Source organism: Myotis yumanensis, unplaced genomic scaffold (genome assembly GCF_028538775.1).
Source record: "Myotis yumanensis isolate MYYU_CA2020_CCGP unplaced genomic scaffold, mMyoYum1.0.hap1 SCAF_3, whole genome shotgun sequence".
Lineage (NCBI taxonomy): Eukaryota > Metazoa > Chordata > Mammalia > Chiroptera > Vespertilionidae > Myotis > Myotis yumanensis.
The window spans coordinates 185,112,268-185,139,968 of NW_027223754.1; the positions used below are offsets into that span (position 1 = coordinate 185,112,268).

Sequence of the window (27,701 nt, forward strand, 5' to 3'; positions counted from 1 at the left end):
AAAAAAGGTACTGTTCTAGGTCTTTGGAACAGATTAGACAAAATTTCTCTTGGCATTTTTACAGTAGCAGGGGAGATATAAAAAAAGCAAGAAATGTTATGAATAAAAACTTATAATATGCTGAATGTGATAAATGGTAAAAGAAAAGAAAAGAAAATGAAAAAGGTACTACCAGAAAAAGGAAGGTGCCCTTTCAGAAGGGATGATTAGGGTACTTCTCATTGAGAAGGTAAATTTGAGCAAAGACCTGAAGGAGGTAAAGAAATGAGCCCCATGTTGGCTAGTGTTTTGAGCACAATGTGATTTTATTATGAAGATCATGGGCATAGGCCTTATTTTATAATGTAGTGGAAATGTTTTTATATTGTTTCTCTGTCATGCCTGATGTAGGCTTTGGTTAGACAAGATAGATTCCGTTTCTCATGTTAAGGAATTACCCATTTATTTTTATCTCAGTGTTTTGTCTGGAAAGTTTATTGAAATTTATTAAATGCCTTGTCAGGGTCTATAAAAATAACCATATGATTTTCTCCTTAATCTATTAACATGATAACATGAATTATATACTATATACAGTAAACTACATTGAACCATTCTTGCATTTCTGGTCAAAATAAATTATATTCTTTTAGTGCTATTGAATTATTTTGGCTAACATTTCATTTAGAATTTCTCAATAATATTTAGTGAGATTAGCTTGTGATTTCTTTCTTTTTTCTTTTTATTTTCTTCTTCTTATTTTTTTAAACAATCTTTGTAATCTTTGAAGCTACTGGCTACCAGAGAAAGTAGCTAGAACATGGCTTCAAGTTCCCTTTTAAATGAACAATTCAAATTGGAGGTAGTGATGTGAAGTAATGATTGAAAGCTCTTGTTTGCAATCATTTGTAATTATCTGTGACATCTAAACATGTTCATTAGTTTATTCTCTTAACCTTGGCAACTGTTGTCTTTGATCATGTTCTACTCCATTACCTATGCTATTGTTTCTATACTTTGACAAAAATCTATCTTCTGTGTGTCAGAGTTGTATAGTGATGGAGGATGAATAATTTTATTTTGTTATGGAGGTATTATTATTTAACATGGACTATATTAATCTGGGGAAAGTATAGAGGATCATGTCATTAGAAAGTTAAAGACCTAGAAGATAAAATCCAGAAACATTTTGGTTAGTGTCTGGTATCCATCATATTTAATGTGATAATTTGTAGAAGATTTTTTCCAAGTGATATTACAGGGGGATTCTAGTGGTTGGGAGTCATTGAATTTCTTGTGCCAGGGCATTTCTACATGAAGTGGTTGAGTGTGGGAAGAGTAGCATGATTTTGGATTTTGTTTTTTTCTCTTACGTCCTTTTAATATGAACAACAAGCTACCTTGGTAGAGAATACTCATGTGTCTTCCACTATTGTTCTTTCTATCATCAAACATTTACTTAATTATTTATGGAACATCTATATAGTAGGCCAGACACTGTGCTAAGCTTGAGGATACAATGGTGAGTCATACAAATGTGGATTTTGCCTTTGTAGATATCTAGTCTACAAAATAAAAGTATAGAGCAAGGACAATTGAAATGATATCTGGAAGATGCACAAAAGGATGAAGAAGGTGAAATAGGACTCAAGTTGTCCAGGCAGAGAAAATTGCATCTGTAAGGTATCAAGGTACTAAAAAGAGATAAGAATCAAGATGGGGAAGGACCTGATATTGGACTGGGAAGGGAAATTGGTGGGTGCCAGATTCTGCCTGGATGCTATCAAGAGGATTCTGGTCTTTATTCCAAAGGCAGGATCAGCTACCTACTTTGTGAAGCTCAGTGACATAAAAATGCAAAATAAAAATGTTGGGTCTCTTTTACAAAAATTATTAAGAATTTCAAGAAAGTGATAGCAGAGTGATAAAACAAGTACAGGACAAGTTCGAAGCCCTGTGCCCTGTGTCACTGCACAGATTACAGGCCCATGACCTAGGCACTGCCTAGGGGCTCTGGGAAACCAAGGAAAAGTGTTAATCAAAGCAGAGAGATGATTGGGTGGGCACTTGAGATAAATAAATTCTTTTATTATCTACTAAGGCATGTTTAGTTAGTAAGGACAAAGGATTATTACTATCTTTCAGACCCAGGATTATAGATGATTACTAATATAATATTTATAGGTCATATGCCTACATCTATAGGTAACCAGAATTCATTCTCTCAATTTATTAGTAGGGGTAGTAAAATGGTGAGGTCTGGGATTTTTGCTTAATATCATCCTATGTAAACAAATATTTTAATATGCTTGAATAATTTTATCCTGTAATCATTTAACAACATAAGCTCAAAGTTTCAACTAACTGAAAGAATGGTGCTTAAAAAATATTGTGCATCTTGTTTAGAATCAGCTGATATCTTATAACAAAAGTATTAAGAATTTAGAAATATTAAAGGAAATAATTTAAAAAATATAAGGAACAACTTTCTGTGAATCCTTGTTTGTTGTAAAGATTTGCATAGTTTGCTAAGATAGTTCTGTTCTTTTAAGATAATAGACTGAATTTCATATGCAACCTATTATCTAAAAAGATTGAGATTCTAATATTGTGTCGATCATAACTGCCAAAGCAAATCATGAGTATTGTATAATGTAGTTAGAAATAAACAAACCAGAAAGAATTATTAGAAAGCCACTTTAGTTTTTATGATAATAATCCCAATTTTTGTGTGTGCAGGTATATTTCAGAATATGTTACAGAGAAGTAATACTATCAGCAACATTAAAAATTTGACAGTGATGCAAAATTTAATTTTTTGAAGCACAGAGAGACAATTTTCTTTAAGCACTTTAGTGACAGAATAGAAGTCAACCTAGCACCTTTTAGAAGGCTGCCATCTCTAGAGATCTGCAACCTTAGGTTGTTTCTTAAATTTGTTTTTTGAATTTATAAATTTTGATTGTAAAAAAAACCTCCCTAGTAATAGTGTTTTTAAAAAGACATTTGTAAAAAAATAAATAAATAAAAATAAAAAGAAGACATTTGCTAGATATTCGTCAATTGTGACAATAAGAACAAGAAATATTATATATTGTGGGAACAATTATTTATTGGATATGTGCTATAAAATGTAAGAAATTGCTTTATTTACTTAATATTGTACATGGTTTGGCTATATAAGAAAAGTATCTTAGTGATGATAAATGAGTAAAATTATGGGGGGATGAGAGAGTCACAATTCTCCTATATAAATTTAGGATTTTTGAGCACAGAACAATGTGTAGTAGGGGATTAGTGACCTTGGTTTAAAATTATTTTCAGTCTATCAGATGCAAGGCAGACATAAGCATAAATATACAACTTAATACACGATTACACAATACAATTAGGTCTGTTTGTACAGAACTGTACACCCCTATGGAATAAGTACCTAGGGTGTCAGATGCAAGAAGAGGTGATAAACAAACGGGCCTAATCTTAAAGGTAGAGAATCAGAAGGTAGATTGGATTAAATGAAGATGGAAGGTTGAAAGCTATGGGTTTGTAAATCTTGTGTGACACAAAAACCAGAATTAGTATTGGATGGCCACTGACAATGGATCTATATTACAAATTGATAGGACATTCAAAAAGAGTCTCTGGCAATCTAAAAGAAATGGTAGAAAAGTTAATTAGAATTTATCCACATTTGGCAGAATGGGATGAATAATTGTGCTGGGCTATTCTGGGATCCTGGTAATAGGAGAAGACTCTATAAGGGAGGTAGAGTAATTATTGGGCTTTAAAGGATAGGAATGAAACCACTATATAATTCATGATCATTACTATTGCCTATTTGGTGTTGCTTCCTAAGATGTTGAATAAACTGCAATATTTACCTACACAGGGAAGCACGAACTCTGTCTCTGACATGCAATTCCATCTCAACACAAAATTAATTGAAATAAGTTAATAATATAATGCCATGTAGTTATTGTAATTGGACAAACACAACTGGGTTTAATATAAATAGAAGGACATATTATAAAGGGTTAAAAAGCTTTGGAAATGGTTAGAAAAGACTCTTAAAGCCTCACTCTTAAAAAGAAATTTTAATTTGCAAATTGAAAAAATTATAGTTGTGACATTTTTGCACAATTATATTGAAACTTGATAATGGTGCATAGTAATAATGATAAAATTACTTGCCGAGGAACAAAGGTGATGATTCTTCAAGTGTTTGTTGCACAGGCTCAGAGAGGAAAAATTTAAGAACACAATCACTCTGAAAAACAAGACAAAATGTGATATTTCTTAATATGTTATATTTATGTATTGTTCTTTTATACTGGTATATGAAAACATTGACCGAAAATCTATAATTATTTGTTAATAGGTACCTGCTATAGATTCCATAAAGGGAATAATACATTAGTAAGTTTATTAAGTCAATGCTATAATTTTACCCTACATTAAGCTAATTTTTTATATGTTTGGGCATCTGATTATATTTCTTCAAGAAGCTCAGGTGTGCTCTGCTCTTGGAGCTTACTATGTTTACATTATTTTAAGATATATATACTTTATTGATTTCAGAGAGGAAAGGAGAGAGATAGAAACATCAAAGATGAGAGAGAATCATTGATTGGCTACCTCCTGGTTCATTGGTAGATGCTCAGCCGCTGAGCAACACTGGCCAGGTAATATTTACATTCTTGAATTTTACAATTTTGCATGAATCTCACACCTTACTTTTCTAAAAAATGTGTACCCTTGGACAGGTCTTCAGAGAAAAATTCTATCTGAGTAGGACACTTATGCTCACTTAGTGGGTAACCATTATTCCTCAAGGTTCAATGCTAGGAATGCTCATTGAGTATCGACCACACCAGTGGTATCAATGAACGTTAGCGGGTATTTAAAACAAAGATGCATAAGGTGATACCCCTTTTCAGAACACAATCTAGTGGAGGAAACAGATTATATTAAATGCTTTAATACAAATTCAAGATATGTGTGCTTTTCCATTAAACTGGAATGATCACAAACAGACTGAAATATAATCTGGTCTCCAAATGAATGGGCTAACTGGTAAACCTGACGACAGCTTTTCCTTAGTTAATTGGCACACATTTTATTTTAAGCCATTAGAGAACCAAAGCAGACCTCCCATTGGGAGCTTACATTATTATCCGAAGGTCTTCACTCAATAATTGATTATTTGCACTAATTATCATAGACTGATGTCAACGCTGCCTGACATTTACCCTGGCGAGCCTTCTCTCTCATTTTGCGCAAAGGCTCTTTCAAACCTCCCCCAGGAAACATACACTTCCAAGTCTGACTCCTTTCCCACTGATGATTTTGTTTTCATGTTAGAGAAAATAAAAGGCAGATAGCAAGTCCTAAATTTCCTGTCACCAAATCTATAGAGTCACAAATACATCTTTTCTCTTTCCTTTTCTGTAATAATGAAAGAAGTGTTTCTCTTTCCACCTGTTACAAGTTGATTTAAGTTCTCCCAAAATTTATATTTTGAACTACTAACTCACAGTATCTCAGAATGTGACCCTATTTGGAAATAGGGTAATTGCAGATGTAATTAGTTAGGTTAGGATAAGTTCATCCTGGTGGAAGGTGGACCCCTAATCCAATATGACCAATGCCTATTGGAAAAGGGGAAATTTGAACATAGCCATTCATAAAGGGAAGATATGAAGAGACATAGGAAGAAGACAGCCATCTACAAGCCCAGGAAAGAGGCCTGGAATATATTCTTCCCTCACAGCCATTAGAAGAAGACACTTTGATTTTTGGACTTCCAGCTTCCAGAACTATGAGAGAATATATTTCTGTTGTTTAAAGGCACCCAGTTTATGGTACTTTGTTATGGAACCCTTAGCAAAATAAGATACCATCCAATGCTGATCCCCTCATCTACGACCTGGATTCTATTCCTTCCTCCTCAAGCACCTTGTAAAATATTCTAATCTACAGTTTAGTTAATGTTCACCTCCCTCCCTCCCTCCCTCCCTCCCTCCCTCCCTCCCTCTTTTCCTTCCTTCCTTCCTTCCTTCCTTCCTTCCTTCCTTCCTTCCTTCCTTCCTTCCTTCCTTCCTTCCTTCCTTCTTTCCTTCCTTCTTTTCTCATCAGAATAAAGTAGGGTTAACTCTTTCCATTTTAACAACTAAGAGACAAGTCAAATCAAACAAAATATAATCGTGTGGAAATTATATCTTGTTAAGTAATGCAGTTTTTAAATTCTGTTATTTTTTTCCTTGATGCAAACAAACTTATTGGAAGACTTCTCAGCACTCACATTGGTGCCATTTCTTCAACTATTACTCACTTTATGATCCACCACATTCAAGTTTCTGCAAATAATTGTCTTCTAAAAATGCTTTTACCCTCATTTCTAACACACTTTCTCTTTTTCCAAATCCAATGGGGATTTTCTTGGTTTATTACAGGGGCGGGGAACGTCATGGGCCATATAAGGCCCTCAAAATCATTTGGTCTGGCCTTGCCAAGGCAACTGCGGGTGGTACTCAAAATTCAATAAACCTAGGAGCTTTTTTTATAGCAACATACATTTATATTAAGTGAATTATATTAAGGGAATGATGTTATAAATATCCAAATGGCCCTTGGCAGAAAAAAGGTTCCCACTTCTGTCTTATATGGAAATTCCATTTTTAGTGAAATGCTCTCTTTCTTTTGCCTTTGACACTAAGTCCTTCCAGTTTTTCTTCCATTTTTTTCTACCATCTTTTATTAGGTTTCCTTTCAGGATCTTTTCTTTTTGCTTATGATTTCAGTTCTCGTATTCCTCACATCTAGGCCCATCTCTCTCATTTCCATATTCCTTCTGGGAGATCTTTTGCCTTTTGGTGGCTTCTATAATGATGCACGAATTGAAATCTTTATCCAAGATCTATCTCCAGATCCTCAGCCTTCTATATCAAAATACTTGTTTATTGGCTCCTTTGACTGTTCTAAAGACAAGTGCACCACTAAATGCATTTTCTTTCCCTGCAATTTGCTACTTCTGTGTCCACACTCAATAGTGTATCTTTTTGGACTCTCCATTCTTACTCACCTCACATGTAAAATTAATTGTTTAGTCCTATGGATTTCATCTCATAAATATGCCACCTATTCATTTCTTCCAGGTATACTGCCATCTTCCTAGCTCTCTAGCATCATTACTTCTTACTAAGTTATAGCAAAGATGCCCAACTCTTATCCTGCTGCTCTTTAATCCAATCTACTCTCTACACAATTGCCAAATGAACCTTTCAAAATAAAATTCTAATAACTAACATCTTAAAGCCTGGCAATGGCTCACCATTGCTCTTAAGAAAAAGATCAACAGCTTAATAAAGCTTATAAGACCTTCCTTAATTGGGATCTTGTTCATTTCCCTATCTTCATCTATCACCATTTCCCTTCTAGTACTTTATCCTGGACTATGCTGAATTATATTTATTTCCTGAAGTATATCATGCTCTCTTACCTCTTTGTCTTCCTTTCTCCATCCTTTCCACCCTTATCCACCCATGTGCCCAAGTTTTATCACATGCTCTCTACTCTTATTAGTTTAATCAATATGATATCAAGTACAGAGATTATCATTTATTCACTAATTCCTTATACAGTATTTCTCTCAGTAAATATTTGTTAACAGAACCAGAGACCTGTCATCAGATATAGAATACATTGGTTTTCTAATGCAATTATTTTTTTTTTATCTAGGTAGCAGTTTTAGGCATTATTATAAATTAGTTAATTACCAATTTTGATCTCTACCTATAGATCTCTTTTGACCTTGTTTAGTAAGAATATATCTTCAAAAATGTATCTATAATCATAATCAGGGAGTTGACCAAATCAAGGTGTTTTTTTTTGGTTTTGTTATTTATTTTTATTTTTTAGTTTAAACTTCAGCATGTGCAGAATTAGGTGAAGGAAGTTTGATCTTCTTTGGTCTTTTGAAAACTAGTCAATTATTCTTCTCTGGTGACATTTTGACCTCACCACCCAATGGTTATTAAACTTCAACAGTAGGCAGAAAATCTTCCCAATTAGTCTCTGAAATGTCACCACTAGCTAATTATTCCCTTGAAGCTCTCATAATTATTGGTGTGGGTAACACAGTAAAAACTAATTCCTTAATGTAATAACATTCTTTTTATTCTTGAGAAGAAACATGGTCCAGTGTCAATGAAAAGAGAAGTCAATAAAAGAAATGAAGAGGGTAGAAAAGCAATATTGCTGGATCTCAAAATAATCGATTTAAAATTTTTTCTCAGGTTGAGCTTTACTTACGTGCATGCATTCCAGAGCATTTTAACACATTGCACTGCTGGATATTTTGGAGAATTATAGGAATGTTAGTAATACAATTGCTCTGACTAATAACCTGTGTTCTCAACTGGATTTGTATTGACACCCAAGCATTGTGGCTACATTTAATTGTGTAGGTTATATATTGAGCAACTCTAGGGGTGCCATTTTTACATTGATGGACTACAAACATAATTCTACACAGCCGGACTCTCCATAAGTAGAGCTGTCAGTTTTAACTAATAAAAACTAAAGATGCCCTTGCAATATTTGTAACATACTTATACAAAAATATTAGTTTGTTATGCTACAATATGAGGTGTTTAGAAAATGCATGGGCATACTTTTAATTGTCTCAATTACTGAAGGGTACAACTGGCATTTGCTAGGCAAAGCCACTTGTCCAAAATGTTCTAAAATACCTAGGAGATTCTTACATTATGAAGAATGTTTTTCTGATTAATTCTTCAAATGATCATAGTTTCTCAGGAAAAAAACCCCTCTAAATTTAACTATTTTATTCTATAAATGAGAACATGAAACAGCAGACAGCATAAGTGGTTGACTAATTGAAATTAGTATACACACAAAATACAGTGTGGTCAGTAAGCCCAGGCCCACCTGTGTTACCAATGACAAAGGCCCATAGATGTGAAGAGGAACTATGGCTAGAGAAATCTTTATAGGAGTCCTATAACATGCTAGTCTTCTGCATAAGCTTAAGGCTACTGTGACCTAGTGATGACTTTTAAGTAGAAAAGCACTATTACCAGATTTTTTTTTTAAGAAAGATGACAGCATTCTTGGAGAATGTCATTAGCAAAATTTCTTATATGCTCAATTTACTATGTTCTCTGAGCATTCCATTATGCTTTCTCTTTAAGTCTCTGAAATGGTGGCTATATACTCTCTGGTTCCCTTTATAACCTTGATCCTGGTGGTGGGGTAGGTATCCTCTTTGCATCTTGTTGTTCTTCTAACCTTCACTTTTTCTTCTTTTATAAAAAGGCTCTGCATTGAATATCATGTCTACTGACTACACAGCCCTCCCCCTTGTTGTTGGACTTGTGTATTGATTTCTAGGTCATTGGCATTGATTTCTTGAACACTTTTAACTCTGGAACATTGTCATTTTCTCTAATAGTACTGATCATAATTCACACTTATTTTAATATTCATACAAATCATTCTTTGTTGTGGTAGATTCTTTGTTTTTAAACTCCTCTTGTCTAACTATCTTATTCTGCATCCTACTCAGCCACTCACTTCTTCCCTTGATTTTGTCTTAAAGGCTTTTGACTTCAAAATTTTGACTGAAGACTGTTCATTATTTTGATTTCTAACTTCCCTGTCTACAACTACCATCTCCCTTCATTCCAGCTCATTCCCTCTAGTGACAAAACTCAATCTGTTGAGTTTTCACTGGCCCTAACCCCTTTCATATTTTCACATCCCTCCTTGGCCAATTCAGATCTCATGGTTGAAACTTTCAATAACTCCCTTGCATGCTCCTTTCACTCCTTTGGTCCCCTCTCCCTTTATTTTATTATTCACCTGGCAAAATATCCAAGTCTGGTTGCTCTCTGCCAAGTCTGCAACTGTAACAGGCCTACTGACTATTGCTGGAGGAAATCCCTCAACCATGCTTACTGGTCTTACTATTGCTTCATGCCCACAACCCTCAAGTTGGTGTTTGGGATTTTCTGGAAATTCTATACCCATCACTAGTCCATTTATTCTTCTACTCACCTATAGGACTACTTAATACCTTAGATTCATTCCTCAAAATGCCAGCACACTTTTCCTCTTTCAGTCTGCTCAAAGCTGCTCTTCTTATTGATAAAACAACAACAACCAGAAACAGAAAAGAATTTCTATAAGCTTTTGGCAACACATATATTATCTTACCTCACCTCTGCCCTTTCTTCCCATACATGGGTGCACTGTCTGTGCTTTAATTGAGACTGATTTGAGCACTAGCTCCCATGCTCTCTTCTTTACTCAAGGTCATTACTTTGGTCTCTGACTAAGCTCTCATTTCTCCCTTGCATCATCAAGATTTGTTTCTTCTATGGGTCTTCCTACCAGCATACAAATATGTTATAATTTATTTCAATAAACAAAATTCTTGACCTACATTTCCCTGCACATTATTTTCTCCTATTCATCCTTAGAGCAAGATTTGTTTTCTACATTTAATCCAAATTTCTCTCTTCATATTCTCTTTTGAACCCATTCTAGGACTTTTTTGTTTCTAATGCTCCCATTAAATTGTTCTTGTTAAATTCACCAATGATACCTTTTTTTTTCTAACTCCAGGGGTGAATTCTTTATATTTGACCCATTTGTTGCATTTGAAACAGCTATCATTCCATCCTCTTCAATATCATTTCCTATCTTGGATACCAGGCAGCACATTCTTGTGGTTTTCAACAGGTTGCTCCTTCTCCTTTGTTGATTCTCCTCTATCTTCTCAAACTTTAACTTGGCATGCTACATGGTCTAGTTCTCAGACTCTGTTATATTTACATTTTCACCCAAATAATATCATCCAGTCTCATGGCTTTGGAAAATAGTTATTTGTTGACAACTCCAATATTTATATTTCCAGTCTCACTTTTTCCCTCAACTCATGATGTCAAATTTCCACTTGACCTCTCTACTTAAAGTATTACAGGTAATGCAGACTTAGTGTGTTTAGATTTAAACTCCTGATTGCCTCTGTTCCTTAATGCTCCTCCTACAGTTTTCTCCAACACAGAAATATTCAATCAATGCAAGCTTGTATGGCCATAAAGGTGGATTAGTAACTGGCACTCATCCTGGTTTTTTAGTGCCTGTGTCCTAACAGTTGTTAAATATTTGGAATATCTGTCTTATGTAGAACATTATATATTTGAAAAAATTAGTAAATGTTTAGGATTTGTCATGGAGACTCTACAGTTATTGATTTCTTATATCAATGGTTTAGGTAAATGCATAGGCTATATTAACTACTCTATGAGGTTGTATATACCTTTCTTTGCTAGATTAGATGTTTATCTAACTAATATGAGATTTTAATGTCTAAATGCTTTCAACTTAAAAATTCATTCAATAAAGAGCAGACTTGAAAGTCAATTGAACAAATTTAAATTAAAATATACATCAGCTTATATTTTGTTAATTTCAATGCTCTTATTAATATTTTGTTTAGCAATTATACTAATTCATTTATAATTTAAAATGATTGATATTTTGAGAGAGTTTATCAGTTCAAAGTTGTTGAAAACTTGTGGTTTTCCTATTTCATATGCACGAATTCTTGTTCTCAAAGACTACAAAGTACTTGCAAAGATCCGAAGTAATGCAATACAATACTGAGATCATTTTTTCCCTATCTTTAAAATAACACCTTAATAATTCACATTTATTAACTGGCCAGCCAATATCTAGAATTGGCTGCAAGATATTAAGTTTTAGTGAGTTAAAACAATAAGCTAAATCTATCTCTCACACACCAGGCAGTGCTATACAATGTGAATTTAAAAATGAATTCCCAGAAGTGTTTTAAATCAAAGTTGAACAGTAATTATATTTTATTGCCTTTTTCATAAAGTAGCTTGTCAGAATGTCCAGTCTTTAATGTGGTTCAACTCATTATATTCGTATTGGGGTTACATGGAAGAATGACACTATGAAAAATAGCAAATTTCTAAAGAATCTTTTATAATTCCTGTTCTAACATGTCATCAACATTTTACCAGACTCTGAAAAATACTCTTGGTTTTACTGATGGTACACACATGACATTTATCCTGCCTGCAACATAATCTCAACGAGCTCCAAAGAGGAAAAGAGCAATGTAGTGACAAATGTAGTAATTAACATCTGGGTTTAGCAAAAAGGGAACAAGAAACATATGTTCACTATTAAGATAGGATTTACCCATTTGGATTTATTTTGACATTTGATTTCTGCTTTAAAAGCATAACATTGCTTAAGCCTTAAGTGATATTATTTCTTATTTTAGGGGACTTCTAGAAATTAACAACAATATGAGAAGAGCTAAAAATCACAATGAATGTGGCTTAAAATTTTTAAAAACAACTGCTGTTTGCATATTTCAACTAAATTCAAATGTTCACATTTGTTTAAGTACTACAATCATTTTCTATAGCTTTTATTATATGTTCATATTGCTCTCTATATAGATCTTATTCAGGTCACAACACAATTCCACCGAAACAGAGAAGAATTTAAAGAAGCAAAAGGAATTCTTATTATCACAACTATAATTTGTTAGTAGAACGAAACTGCAAACATTGAAAGAAGAAAAGAAGTTTCTATCAGTTTGAGAGTAGAGTGTAAACAAACCCAAGTCAAATAGGTACAGCACTAGGATGTCTAAACAGATGCTTGCAATCTCATTAGGAGAGATATCGGGATAGTGTATTACTGTGGTCTTCATTTATGCCTATTTTCTTTTATTGATAGGTGTGTGTGTGTGTGTGTGTGAGAGAGAGAGAGAGAGAGAAAGAGAGAGAGAGAGTGAGAGAGAGAGAGAGAGAGAGAGAGAAAGTCTCAGAGATTCATAGTCATCCCTCTATCTGGGCTGCTCTTGTGTCTTTAGTTTTAGACCAACCCCCAGAGAGCTCCTTCCCATCTAACTTGACTGATACCAGATACTGGACTTTAAAGCAACTTCTTTATCTAATTTCCTTGACAAAAAGCAAGACTTAATATAATTGAGAATGCCCTATAAGGGCTCCTAATAATATATTTTTCAATTTAACTTTTTGTTTTTATTTATTATTTATTTTTAGAAATCTTTATTTTTGAAAGTATTCCATATGTCCCTTTTCTTCCCCACTGACCTCTTCTAGCCCATCCCCACCCCCAGCAATGACTATGATGGGCAAGAATATTCACTAAGCCTTGCTGTGCTAAACTGCTCCTTTGCAAGTTTTCCTTACCTGTATATACATGACTACTTTGCTTTCCTTTCTCATAGCAGTAGTCTACTAACACTTCTATATGAACCCCTTCTGTGGGCAGATACGTGTAGGAGTTCCCTATTGATGGCCTGCTGCCATGTCAAGACAGAAATCAAGCCCGGCTGGTGCTGCTCAGTGGTTGAGCACTGACCTATAAACCAGGAGGTCAAGGTTCAATTCCTGGTCAGGGCACATGCCTGAGTTGCAGGCTCAATCCCAGTATGGGGTGTGAAGGAGGCAGCTGATCAATAATTCTCTCTCATCATTGATGCTTCTATTTCTCTCTCTTCCTGTTTCTTTCTGAAATCAAATCTATAATAATAAAAGCATAATATGCTAATTAGATGGGACGCCTTCTGGATGTCCTTCCTTCCAGACAAAGTTGCAGCGGGCGGGGGCCAAGGCAGAGGTGACAGAGGTCCTCAGCTGTGGTGGCGGTGGGCTGGGGCTGCCGCAATGGAGGGCAGGGGCCGGGGCCAAGGCCCTTGCATGAATTTCATGCATTGGGCCTCTAGTATATATATAAAAGACAGATCTCAACATGCATCCTAGTTATACTAGGATGAAATCAGAAGCCTATCCCAGTGTGCACTTACTTGCCTCTGTCCAAATAGGACAAATCCCAACACTTTAATGGGTACTTGATATTTTGTCCATTTCCTTGAAAAGGCATAGTTTTAAAAACAGCTCATTATTATCAGTAAGGCAGCCTGCAGCATGCAAAGATGGCAATCCCATCCATTATCCCCTCAGCTCTTTCCCTTACAGACAACTGCCATATTCACGTGGTCCTTGACTATAGCATAAGTTAATGGACATGACCTTCAGAGAATGTCAGAATTAGTAAAGAACATTAAGATGTCAACAGTCAATACTCTTAAATATGCAAAAGGGATTTGAAACTCAATGAAATAGAGTTGCCTTGGTTATTCTTTACGAGTATGAGCAGCCAAGGCTCTTAGCTAACCAGAAGAGCCTGTTCTGAGCTGGCAGCTAGCAGGATTCTCAAGATTGCTTTTATCAACCTAGAGGTCTCTGTCAGGGGGTTCATGTGGGGGACTAGACACTGGAGTAAGGGAAAAAAATCAAAATTACATTACTATTTATTTAGTAACATTATCTAAGTTTTCCCCTCAAATGTTTTGTTTTCTACACATTTTAAAATCTTATCACTATTAGTGTAGTACTTTATGTATATAAGTAAATGAATTGTATGTTTTAGAAGCATGAGCTAATTTCTTTAAAAGAAAAAACTGGTAAGGTATAAGAATAAATAAGAGACAACTAAATACTTTTCAGATGCAAACTCAATCTCTTAGGTTTTAAAATCTCATAAGTTAGTATATGCTAATGATTCTGTTATTTTTATTTAAATATTTATTTAGTATTGATGAGTTTATAACTGTGCTATCCATGGATAAAAAATGAATGAATATAGTTACTGAGTTGTTTAAACTACAGAACAAGAGAAACGCATATAACCATAATAGATGCTTTGTCCTTATAGTTCCCTTTGTCTAGCACAACTTTCCCCAATTTCTATTTACCAACTTCTCCTTGTCCTTTAATAACAATTTGAGTGCCATACTGTCTGGGATGCCTCTCTGCCTCACTCGGAATTGAGTTAAGTACTGTATATCCCTTTAAGTGCTCAGGCACTTGTCTTTTGATACATAACGGCATTCCAGCTGAGTCTCCCAACTGGAAGTAATATTGGAGCACAATGTTCTCGAGTCTATATTTGCTAAAAATCAATAAAATAATAGGATATCTGTGAATCTACTATATTGAAGGCCAAATGTCTAGGTTGAAAATAAACAAGTTAAGTAACTATCTGAGGATGGTATACATAGAAGAGCAAAATAGAACCAAAGAAAGCAGAGGAAGGAAACAATAAACATAAAAATAAAGTATTAAAATAATATAATAAAGAGGGCCAATAAATTCCACATTTTATTTTTGGCAAGGATTAGTAAAATTCATAGTCCTCTGACAAGACTGATTAGGAAATGACATATGTGAATAATGAAAGAGTGGGCATCTCTTCAGATCTTATAAATGTTACAAATATTATGAGGGAACACTGTGAATGACTTTATGCCAATAAAGTAGCAAAAATTCCCAGAGAACTATAACTTATACATAGACCCTTCTCCCCAAAAACGAGAAAATGTGAATTGCCCTAGAACTCTTAAGTAAATGAAATCTCAAGACCTCCATGGCTTTACAAATTAAAGTTATAAAACCAATTTTATAGAAACTCTTCTACAGAGTAGGAAAAAAGAAAGAATTTTTTGCAAATAATAGTATTATGAGTCTAGCATATTCTTGATTCTTATTCCTGGTAAGGACATTATAACACAAAACAACTTCAGGCCGTTTCTGTCGTAAACAAATTTGAAAACAAATATGAAAGAAAATGTTAAATCAAATACAGCAATACATACAAAGAATAATACATGACAATCATGTGGAGTTTATCCTAGTGATGCAATTCTGTTTAAAATTAAATTATACATCAATGTGATTTACCACATTAACAGAATAAAGGAGAACAATTGTTGGTATTGGCTGATTGGTGACCAGCCCAATAGATTCAGGAGAAAACATTTCATACACTCAACCTTTATTGTAAAAATTATTGGCAATCTAGGAATAAAATTTTCTTAAAATAGTAAAGGTACCTACAAAACCCACATACTTAATGAGGAAATATTAGATACTTCTAAATATTAGGTGATGGAATAACACAAGCATATCGACCATCACCTCTTCAATACATATTAGAGGCTCTTGAGAATACTAAATAGCAAGAAACAAAAATAGGATTATATAAATATGGAAAAGAAATAACAAGACTTTTGTTATTAGTAGATAATATAATTGTAAGTTGAAAATTAAAAAAATACAGATAAATTTTTATAATTAAAAGTGAAGTTTGTAAGGTTGTTGGATAAAATATCAACGTACAAAATCAGTTGTATCTAAATTCTAATGAGAAATAGAGAAACAATATTTAATAGGTACTGTAAGACATCTGATATAACAAAATATTTTTAAGATATGTGCACAGAACAATAAATCTATTATTGAGAAAACAATTTTAAAGCTTTAAATAAGTACAATATAATGGATTAGAAACTATAAGGATGAAATTTCAACAAAAATCCCAGTTGGTTTTTGCATGAAGTTAACAAGATAATTTAAATTGTACATGGAAAAGTGAAAGTTCCGGAAGAGCTAAAATACTAACTACTTAAGAATAAGAATAAAATAGAAGGACTTACTTTGCTAGATATCAAGACTTATTATAAAGCCACAGTAATTAAGACTGTTGGCACAAGGATAGACAAAGATCATTGGTGTAGAATATACAGCTCTGAAGTGGACACATAGATAAATATTTAAATTATTACAAAGATAGCACTGCAGAACAGTAAGAAAAGGGAAGTCTTTCAATAGTGCTGGAACAATTAAAAGTCTACATGGAAAAAATAAGGTGATTTGTATCTTATACCATGCACCAAAGTCTACTTCAGATAGATGTAGTTTTAAATGTGAAAGAAAAACAACAGCAAGGCTTCTAGAAAATAATATAGGAAGCTGTGCTTATGACACAGAGGTGCGGTATATTCTTCTAACTCTAAGGAAGAATACTGACACATTTTACTAAATTAAAATTAAGAGTTTCTGTTCACCAGAAAACATAATAAAGAGAATGAAGGCACACGACACAGAGTGAAAGAAAATTGTTGCAAGGTATTTAACTAATGTAAGACATCTATCCAGAATATATAATGAAATACTATAAATAAAAAAAATAATATCAAGTAATTCAATAGAAAAATTGAATGCTAAAAAAGAAAAATAAAAAGAAGATGGTCCCAGTCCAATGAGGAGGCCCAGAATCTCCCAGAGTCATGAGGGACATTGCTATTTTTCTTATTGTTTTTAGTCCCTCACTACTCTCTAAGGCTTAGCTTTATGTCTTGACAACCTGGCTTTGAACTCCTTATCTGTTTTAACCTTCCTCTCACAGCTTCCTCGCGAGAATGCTGAGGTCCAGCTGAATTGTATCCTTGCCCTTTTTCCTATGTCCCTGTGAGAGAATAATGGCCTTCCAAAGATGCCCACATTTGAATCTCCAGAACCTGTGAACATGTTACCTTACATGGCAAAAGGCACGTTGCAGTTAAAATGAAATTAAGCAGATCAAAATGGTGAGATTATCCTGGATGACCACAAGGAGGGCCATAGGTAGTCAAAGGAGAGGTGGTGACAGAAGCAGAGGTCAGAAGGTGCCATGGCTGGAAAGGGTACAAGTTAAGGAATGAGGCAGTCTCTGGAAGCTGAAAAGCCAAGGAAATAGATTTTTTTTTCTAGTGCCTGCAGAAAGAACCAGTCCTCTAACATGAGTTTAGTCCTATAAGACCCATTTTTTTGGACTTTGACCTTAAGAATTGAAAAAAAAAGGATATGTGTAGTTTTAAGCTACCTAATTTGTGGTAATTTATCATAGCAGCAATAGAATCTAATACAATGCCTTTCTTCTCCCCCCTCACTCATGACCTTTCCTATCTCTTATTTCCTAGGAAAACACTTCTCTATGCCAACTCTTTTATTTATTTATTTTTATATTTTAAATATATATTTTTAACTGATTTCAGAGAGGAAAGGAGAGGGAGAGAGAGATAGAAACATCAATGATGAGAGAGAATTATTGATCGGCTGCCTTCTGCACATCCCCCACTGGGGATTGAGCCTGCAACCCAGGCATGTGCCCTGACCCCCTGACTGGAAATATAACCGTGACCTCCTTGTTCATAGGTTCATGCTCAACCACTGAGCCACACCATTCTGGCACCTAAGTCAGCTCTTTTAAATACTATCTGCTGTTAAAGGCATCGCTCAGATGTTCTCTTCTCCCTGAAACCTCATCTTCTCCCTGAAACCTCTGACAGAGCGGAGGGGGGAGGGAGGCTGGGTGAAAAAGGTGGTAAAAAAAGCCTCATAGACAGATAACAGTGTGGTGATTAGCAGAGGGAAAGAGAGGTGGGGGGAGGTAGGAGAGGGTGAAGGGGGGATGAACGGTGAGAGGAGGAGACTAGACTTTGGATGGTGAGCTCACAGTGCAATGTGCAGATAATGCATTATAGAATTGTACAGTTGAAACCTGTATTATTTTATTGACCATTGTTACCCCCAATAAATTCAATAAAAAGTCAAGAAGAGAAAATAAAGTAATTCTTAAAATTCTCTACAGTGCTAGGGCACCTACCAGCACTGATAGTTCACTAATCACATATTATTTCAAGTTATTTGAGGCCAACGTGCTATACCTTTTTTGCTGTTCCACAGTTTACTGTTTCAGAGATTTTCCACATATAAGACACGCATGTTTGTTGAAGGACTAACAGAATATTGGCCCTCCAAAGATGCCCACATTTGAATCTCCAGAACCTGTGAACATGTTACCTTACATGGCAAAAGGCACGTTGCAGTTAAAATGAAATTACCAGATCAAAATGGCGAGATTATCCTGGATGACCACAAGGAGGGCCATAGGTAGTCAAAGGAGAGGTGGTGACAGAAGCATAATGAATAATAAAATATTTCCAGTAATAGTTGATATTTTATGCAAAAGTATAAAATTAAATTGTAACATACGTTCGCAATCTCATATGATCCTGTTAGTATCTGTTCCATGTAGTGATTTAGATCTCTGAATCTTTTATGATCTGAATCTGTAAAAGGTAAATGCCACCAATGAGGAAACCTGTTTTAAAAGAAAAAAAAATTGTACATTCATTAGTTCGAAAATTGGCCTCTTCATTTTAGGATTGTTAGTGAAACTATAGCTACATCAGATGGGATTATGGCCAATGAAAATATTTTTCTTTAAATCACATGATTGACACTGAGAGTTTCATTAACATGGCTGTGGTCACTTGTGGTATTTTAATTGTCACTAATATTAATACTAATTTAATTTAGCATACTAAACTAATATATCTGTTCCTTCTGACTGTATTTATGGCAGACCACACATTTTGTCCCTTAAACACATGTGGGGGCTTAATAAATGTTTTCTAAAGCTAATGATTCATAATTTTTCAAGAAGGTCAGATTGCTATGTTTCTTCTGGGTTCATGGAGACACTGCTACAGGAACTAAGTTAAACTCTTAGCAAGTGACATATGCTTCCATCTGGTCTGAGCCTTTTGGAACAAAGTATCACTTTCCCCAGGAGTCTGACTTGCAGAATTTCTTCTCTACTATCTGATGATTTACCTCCATGGGTTAGATAGGATCAAGCCCAACTATTGGATGGGATGACCTGTTAATGGTTAGCATTTGGCAATGAATTTTGAGGATTAAATATAATCATTTTAGGAACTATCTAGCAGCTTCCTCCAATTGCAGTCTTGCTCTGCCTCCTTCTTAATTTTACTTTGATATGACCTTTTCCTGGGGAAAGGAGACTGGAGGATAGTGAAGCACTGTCAGCAAACACACAGAAGTATGTGACAACTTCAGGCCACCCTATCCACTGCCTCCTGTTGGAAATGTCAGGGAAGCCCAAAACAACATGTTTGTGTATTTAAGTAATTTTCCTATTTCTTAAAGGTCACTTGCAGTTTGAAAGCTTAAAGTATTAAACATGTTTGTCCTGATTTGTTATGAAAAATAGTGCCATACACAAGTAACCAAGATATAGATATGCATTTGATAGACATATTGGGTTGGTTTTAAATAATAATTTGTATATCTGAGGACAAATTTTCCTTATTGCTAGAATAAAATGGAGTTCAACATCAATTCTATGCCTTTGTTGATGTTTTGATAGATATATGTACTAAAAAAAATCTGTGTACAAAGAAGTACATGAGAATTGAGGAATTCAGCTATAGTAATATTCACTTGAGATACTTTTCAGTTATATGCTAAATATAACATATAATTCAGTTCTTAAAATTATTTTTTATGATCTTTTATCTGACAGTGACCTAATTTCCTCCCTTAATTTTGTTCAGACCAAAGATCAGAAAACTCTTCACTTGCAAACAGATTGGATACCTGGTTATTAGGATAATTTATTTTCTCACTACCAACACCAGTATTTTGATTTGCTCTGTATTTGACCCCAGAGATTTATTTTACTGCCCAGGATAATGTACCCAAATAAGATTTTGGATGATTGGTGAAGGTAGAAGAGGGAGAGGGAATCAGCCCTTCTCCAGCAGAGTAATTTTAAAGAAGACCGTTCACTTTTGAGAAAGATTTCCAAGCCCTTGTACTCTTAGAAGGAGCCCAGAGGTACACATAGCCCAATGTGAAGATCCCCATTGCATGCTGTGAGCGATTTGAATTTTATTCCTCACAATTCTAAATTTCTCATTATACTTTCCAGATCAGGTTTACTTCATTCTCATGCGGTTTCTCTGAGTGAATTTAGAAGTCAGAGGACATCTTGCCCTCATCCTTAATTTACATGCATTGCTGTAACCCTTAGCTCCTTTGGGACTGTTAGCATACAGATATAGTTCAGGGCACATAGGACTACATCTCTCTCCCCTCCACATAGTGCTTGAATAGTTTCAACATCAGTTTAAGTACCATTGTCAGGCAGTAGTTGTTGAGCAAAGCCAAATCCTAACTAAAGCTGAAAATTGAAAAGAGGCTCATATAAAGAGATTATTACCACTTTTAAGGTTTTACAAGTTATGCTAATATGTATTGGAAAGATACGAAAGTAGGACAGAGAATTTTTTGAGACCAAAAAAGAAAGCTCTTCAACATGAATTAACTTATCGTTTCTTAGTAGGGTATGATGGCAGCTAGTGAGGTTGAATTTAGTATGTGCAGCCAATCAGAAATTTTGCCGGCATCTCTTCTTTCTCAGTTATTTTATTAGATTATTTTTTGGGAGGGGGGAGTAATTCTTAAAGGTGATGTTACTTTGAAAAGTTTCCACAGACGCATTCCTTTCCTCCCAGTCTCTTGAATGTGCTCTAACTCTAATTTTGTTGACTTCCTGATATTTAAAGCATCTGTATTTCAAAATTTCTGTGACATCTACAAGTATGTGAGCTGCTGGAAGCCGGTCCATCCTTGCTGCTTGACACAGTCACTGCAGGGAAGAAACATCTGCACAGCATATGTTTCAAAGGACATGGCGTATATGGCATACTGTTCTTAATATGTTTGCTCCCCTTCCTAGCACTATGTTTTTTAACCAAGGTCACCTCTCCGAGAAAGGTTGTTTCTCCAGGTGGGGATTTTTCTCTGGAGTTAGGGATTAACGGGACTAAGGAAGGGAATAAATCAGTAAAACCCCTTAACTAAGTGCCATGCGGGTAGTTAATCACCTTAACTACGAACAATAATGCTTAAACTACATAACCTTTACTTAGGATAATTTCCTTCAGTTACTTCCTTGTAGCTTAAGAGAACAATAGAGTAGTGGCCTTGGAATGGAGATAACAAATGCCCTAACCTTTGGAATAGAATGGATAGGATTAAAATCAAATGGTATAAATGCAGATGTAACAGGACAATAAATAGAGAACCTGGCTGGAGAACCTGGCTAGAACCTGGCTAGAGAACCTGGCTAGACTGCTGATCAACTGAACGCTGTCTCCGTGTCATTCCTTCTTCACCGGCTCCGTCCACACCTTTGGGAACCCCTGGACCTGCTTGGGCTGGACCCCAACAATGGAGAACCTGGCAAGAGAACCTGGCTAGAAACTGGCTGGAGAACCTGGCTAGGCTGCTGATCAACTTAATGCTGTCTCCCTGTCATTCCTTCTTCGCCGACTCTGTCCACACCTTTGGGAACCGCTGGACCTGCTGGAGCTGGACCCCAACAGTGAACTACTCAGTTGTCAATAGTGCACACTATCTGTCCATCCACTGGTATCTCTGCTTACCTTTATATTTTGAAAATTTATTCAACCTTGAAAGCCTACTAAAAATACATATGCACAAAGTATGTCAGGGCAGGTAAGACCATTCATGTTGTTAAAGGACCATTTAGTTAAAAATTCGAGTCTAGATGAAATTGCATTTGGTTTACCTAAGTGCCAATATCATACTTTCTGGAAGTTCACCCTTTAAAAGTCAAGATACACTTTTGTTGTACACTGAAGTCTATGACCTAAGTTTGGCTAGTTATGTTAAATTTTAGAAAGATTTTTGGGACAGAAGTTATTTTCATTATATTTTTAGTTTGCTTACATTTAATGTTTTTTTCCAATAAAACATGAATGGAAGCAATAGTTTTCACAGTTGCATCAAAATGAACATCGCAACAAATTAAATTTAGATAGTGCAAATCGAAGCCAACAATGATAACAAAAGTGAGTTGATTTTAATAAATTCTATGATATTAAAATTTACTATATTAAATTTACTATGAAAGATTTTACTATATTAAAATTTTAATTTCTTCTGGAACAGCAAGTAAATATATCAGAGCTATATATTGCAGTTACTTATTGTAAGAGTAGACCAATTTAGTTCTAAATTTTTAATTTTAATTTTAGAGAAAAACCACAGAAGATAAAATTAAAAAAAAAAAACAATTTTCTTAATAACTGATAAAAAAGGTAATTAGTTCTCAATTTTTGTCTACAAAATCAATGGCTGGAAGCAGACAGAAAACTGAAAACCTTGTTCTGTTTAATGAGACATACTTTTTTGACTCTGAGAGCAATATAGACTTTGCTGCTGTATTGCTTACAAACAGGAACTCCCATAACCATCATTTTCCCGTATTTTCAAGGACAAGTACTGAAGGCACACACTGTGGAGGACAGTGTCTTACTCTGGGAGAGTCAGTGATGCAAACTGCTTCTGAAGTTGGCTGTGAAGTTTTGAAAACTGTTCAAACGATTTTTCTGTCAGGCTTGTTTCGTTGTTACTGTGTGTCACCTGGATTAGATACAGCTGCAAAAAATAGACAAAAATCAAAAGACAGCAATATCAACCTGTGATACCTTCTAAATCTGACTACATGTCACTAAACAAAGCAGGAATCTTTGTGCATAAAAAATCATCACAAAAGTTGAGAGATGCAATTTGTAATGGCAAAATTACATATAAACACTGTGTATAATAATCATCTAATGTGCTGGGAACAGACGCCCAATTTCTGCTCTTCTTGCAGACACTTCAATCAGCTCTTGTTTCATATTCTACCATGGGCAGGATCTGTTTTCTTTGATGGTTCTCTTCTAATAGCTCTGGTTGTTATGATGTGTCCTTAGAACATCCTCTTTAGTGGCACTTGTGCTCAAAATGAAACTGATTTTGCATTTGCATAGTAAAAGCAAACATCATGGTTTAAGGAAGGATGTGTAGCATGGTGAAGGGGAGTCTGAGGTGAAGGAAAATGATATTTAAGTCAAGATGACAGACTTGAGACTTACAGGACTAGTCCTGTTGCTGAACCTTAAAATTGCCGCTCTTTGAATTGACCTGGTTGCACTCGGCAAACAGGATTCCCGGGGAAAGTTCTGTGAAGTACACTTGGCAGGGCTTATGGCTGTCATTTGTGCCAGCGTGTGGATCAAGTTATTCAACTTAACAGGGAAGCACTCCAGACTTTCCTTTATTTTCCTAGAGAAATAAAAAAGAAAAGGTAATGGGTTACAGTCCCTTGAATGGACTCATTTCACTTATGATTTGTTTCCTTGTGTTTGTTAGATGTGGAGGAAAAAGTCAAGAACCAACAATTTGTATTTGGAGCCCAGCTATTAAACCTTATATTTTTGTAAACTTCAAGTTCACATTTCGAGTTGTTAGCAGATGTAAAATAAACTCTCATAGTGAAATATAAAACTTGATTATAAACTTGTATTTTGACTTATTTAGATTTTTTTTCTATTTTAAAGATGATAATTTAAAATTTAATTTTACTTTAGAATTATTTAAAATATTTACATAGCTCCAGAAGTTAAATCTATAAAAGATATATATTTCAAGAAGCCAGCATCTATCCTGCATTCTCTCTGTTTTTTCTTCCTTCCCCTTATATTTAAAAAAATTAAAAAATTACAGTGTAACTTGTATCATTTTAATTTTGTATGTATTTGTGAATTTTTTTCAACCATCTTACAAAAAAGTTGCATACTATTATACTATACCTAATATACAAGTATTTTATATGAAATGTTTTTCATTCTCTGGTCTTTTTGGTTTGTCTTGGAGTGTTTCTGCTTCTTTTTTAAAAATATATTTCTTTATCGATTTCAGAGAGAAAGGGAGAAGGAGAGAGAGATAGAAACATCAATGATGAGAGAGAATCATTGACCGGCTGCCTCCTGCACACCCCCTACTGGGGATCGAGCCCGCAACCCAGGCATGTGCCCTTGGCCAGAATCGAACCTGGGACCCATCGGTCCGCAGGCTGACGCTCTATCCACTGAGCCAAGCCAGCTAGGGCTCTTTCTGCTTCTTAATGTTAATTGTGTTGTTGTTTTAATTTAAGAAACTTTGCAACTGCATTCTAATGGTATAACAAATATCTTTATGTAATATCCTTTATCTCCTTTGTACCCTTCTCCAGTATCTAATTTGCAGTGTTGTCCTGATTATCCCAGGTAATACTATAAAACAAACATTATGATTATTCTACTTTTCTTTTTTTCTCTTATTCTACATTTCATATGTGCTTCCTATTCCACTTTCATTTTTTTTAGCGCTATTGTATTTACATCATACAGTAGTATTTCTACTATACATATTATGCAGTCTCTCTTCTAAATAGCATTAAATCTTAAACTCTCTATCAGTCCTTATGTACATATCTCTCAGTCATCTTGACTATCTGAAGCTAATTCTCATAAATCCTTCAGGAATGCCCAAGGTTACAAGTTTCTGAGTTTTGGGTGTTGATAATCATTTGTCTCTGGGCCTTTATACTTGAAAATCAATTTGGCTAAATACAACATTTTTGGCTTACACTTTATTGTTTTGAGTGTCATCAAAATATTATTCTATTTTTTTCTGGAATAAAGAATTGCTATCCAAAACTCTGATGACATGCTGAGCTTTTTTCCCTTATAAAGAACTCCCTCTTTTTGCCTAGAGGCTTAAAAAGGTTTCTTTTTCTTTGAAGTCCAGTAGTTTTTCTAAGATATGTTTTAGTTTGGTTATTATAGGTAATTTTTCTGAATATGCACTGTGTCTTTCAATATGTAATTTTGTCTTTTGATTTTTCAGAAGATTTCTTAAATTTTAAAATTTTATTTTAACTAATATTTGATACTATGAGTAAAATTTTAACTCATTAATTCTAACAATATAGCTTTTAATTCTTTTGAAATTTGAATGAATGCAGTCATGTAATCTGCAAGTAAAGAAGGAGGTTTTTTGTCACCCTTTGTACTGCTAAAACATCTAGTTCAATGGTAAATAGAAGTGGTGGCAGCAAAGTTTGTTCCTTATTATGAAGGAAACATTTTCAATATTGTACCATTAAATATAATGTTTTTTGTAAGTTTTTAGTTGTAGGTTATGGACATTCCTTTCTATTTCTAGAGAGCTTTTCAAAATGAGTGATTCTAAATTTTATTAATTGCATTTTTTTGAATCTATTGAGATGATCATATAATGTTTTTCCTTTAATTTTCTATTTTCACTACTGAGTCTTGAATGTTTACCTTATAGCCACTTATTTCACTGAACTTTTGTTATCCCATTTTTTTGTTTGTTAATTCTTTGGAATTGCTATATTTGTTGTGTTATTCAAATGGAAAATAACAATATAACAAAGCCTAAATATAGAACTTTACTACCAATATAGAAGGCATTATTTTTTTCCTGACATTAATGGGAATGCCTACAATTTTTCACTTTTAAAAGTATGATGTCTATCTAAGTTTCTTTATATTCTATGTTTGCTAAGATTTTCTAAGAGAAATGGATGTTACCTGTAGTCAAGCACTACTTTTCTGGGTAGGCTTCTATCAAAGTTGCAATACCTGTTTTACAACTAATCTGCCATGTCCTCAATGTTAGCAGTGTAGTTCACTAATGTTTAATAATTGTCCCCTCACTTTTATAGAACTTCAAGCCCATTTATCTTGTTCTAGTATTAGACTTTTTTGAGTAAATTCCAAATTTTTCCATTATCATCAATCGAGGTCAAAATTTGCTAAGGAAGTTAAAATATGACTCTGATCATTATTTATTTCCACAGTGTTCATTGTTTCTAAAAATGTTCTTTGAATTTATGGAAATATAGTACAGTATATAACATTTGTTATTTTCTTTATTGGCAAAGACATGAAGATAATAAAGTAGAAGTATACTATTAATCATGACTTATGGAGACCCTACCTTTCATTCATTCATTCGTTCATTCATTCAACAAATACTTACTGAACATATATTTATTTTATGTGTTAGGGTGAAAAGCTCTCAGGTGATAGCATGTGCTCCTTTCTTATGAAGATAGGCCTATGAACCAGAAATCTTAAGTTCTGGTGTATTCACCCTCACAAAATCTCAACTATGTTCATGCCATATTCACACACTGCCCAACAGTTAAGACATAGGAAGAGTGGAGGTGAAGGATAAACCCTTATGATAAGCCTATAGAGTTTTAGAACAGACTCTCACCTAAATCCATCTCCCATCTCTCAGGTGGCAGATTAATAGGTCAAATCAAACAGTTCTATTACACATGACTCAAGTTGGTACCAGTGCCCTGAGAGCAATAGGTTTTAGGCCTCTGTGAGGTGACAGCATTTTGGTTTATTTTAACTGCAGCATCAACAGGATTATGCTTTGGATTATCCATGTATTGCAGATCCAAAGCAGCAGCTGGAGGGATCCAATTCTTAAATTCCTAGGGGAAAGCTGTAGGCAGTCTTGAGAAATGCTTCTAACTCCCTGCTAGGCACTGTGTTCTGTGCTGGGGCATAGATGTGAAGAAAAGAATTCAGATTTCTGCCCCGAGGGAGTGTATATCCTTTGGCAGGGCTGCACACAATGCCTTATGTTAATCTTTCATTCTTAGAGGAAAGTGTAATTATTTTAATAATAGATAAGAAAGACCAAGAGAGGTGAAATGCATACCAAAGGTGACATCATCCAGGAAGTGGTAACCAAAAATTCCAACTCATGTTTATCTGATTCATAACATATGCACCTTTTTATATGATATAAATATCTTAAATTTACCATTAGAAGCACCTGCTAGTAGCAGGTTTCCTTAGCTATGTGAGTGTCAATGGGTAATGGATTTGATCAGTCTCAGTGTAGTTCAATAATTATCCCTCAATTCAGAAAACTGAGTTGAATCCTGCAGCTTTGATGTCTAGTTCAGCATCTAGGCAGACTTCATTTTTTGTAGATGAAATATTATATTTTTGAACTCACATTTCTGTTAATAAGTGACTAGAAATGCCA

General features: G+C 34.6%; 1 protein-coding gene across 1 annotated transcript in view; it reads right to left on the bottom strand.

Annotated features, from left to right (window-relative positions):
* Positions 1-27,701, bottom strand: part of PIK3C2G (phosphatidylinositol-4-phosphate 3-kinase catalytic subunit type 2 gamma) — a 293,693-nt gene that overhangs the window by 28,576 nt on the left and 237,416 nt on the right. Inside the window, exons 27-30 of the mRNA XM_070410626.1 lie at positions 23,714-23,903; positions 23,110-23,231; positions 18,951-19,059; positions 4,171-4,246 (exon numbers count right to left, since the gene is read on the bottom strand). Coding sequence (XP_070266727.1) covers positions 4,171-4,246; positions 18,951-19,059; positions 23,110-23,231; positions 23,714-23,903 — 497 coding nt within the window. The remainder of the gene's footprint in view (positions 1-4,170; positions 4,247-18,950; positions 19,060-23,109; positions 23,232-23,713; positions 23,904-27,701) is intronic.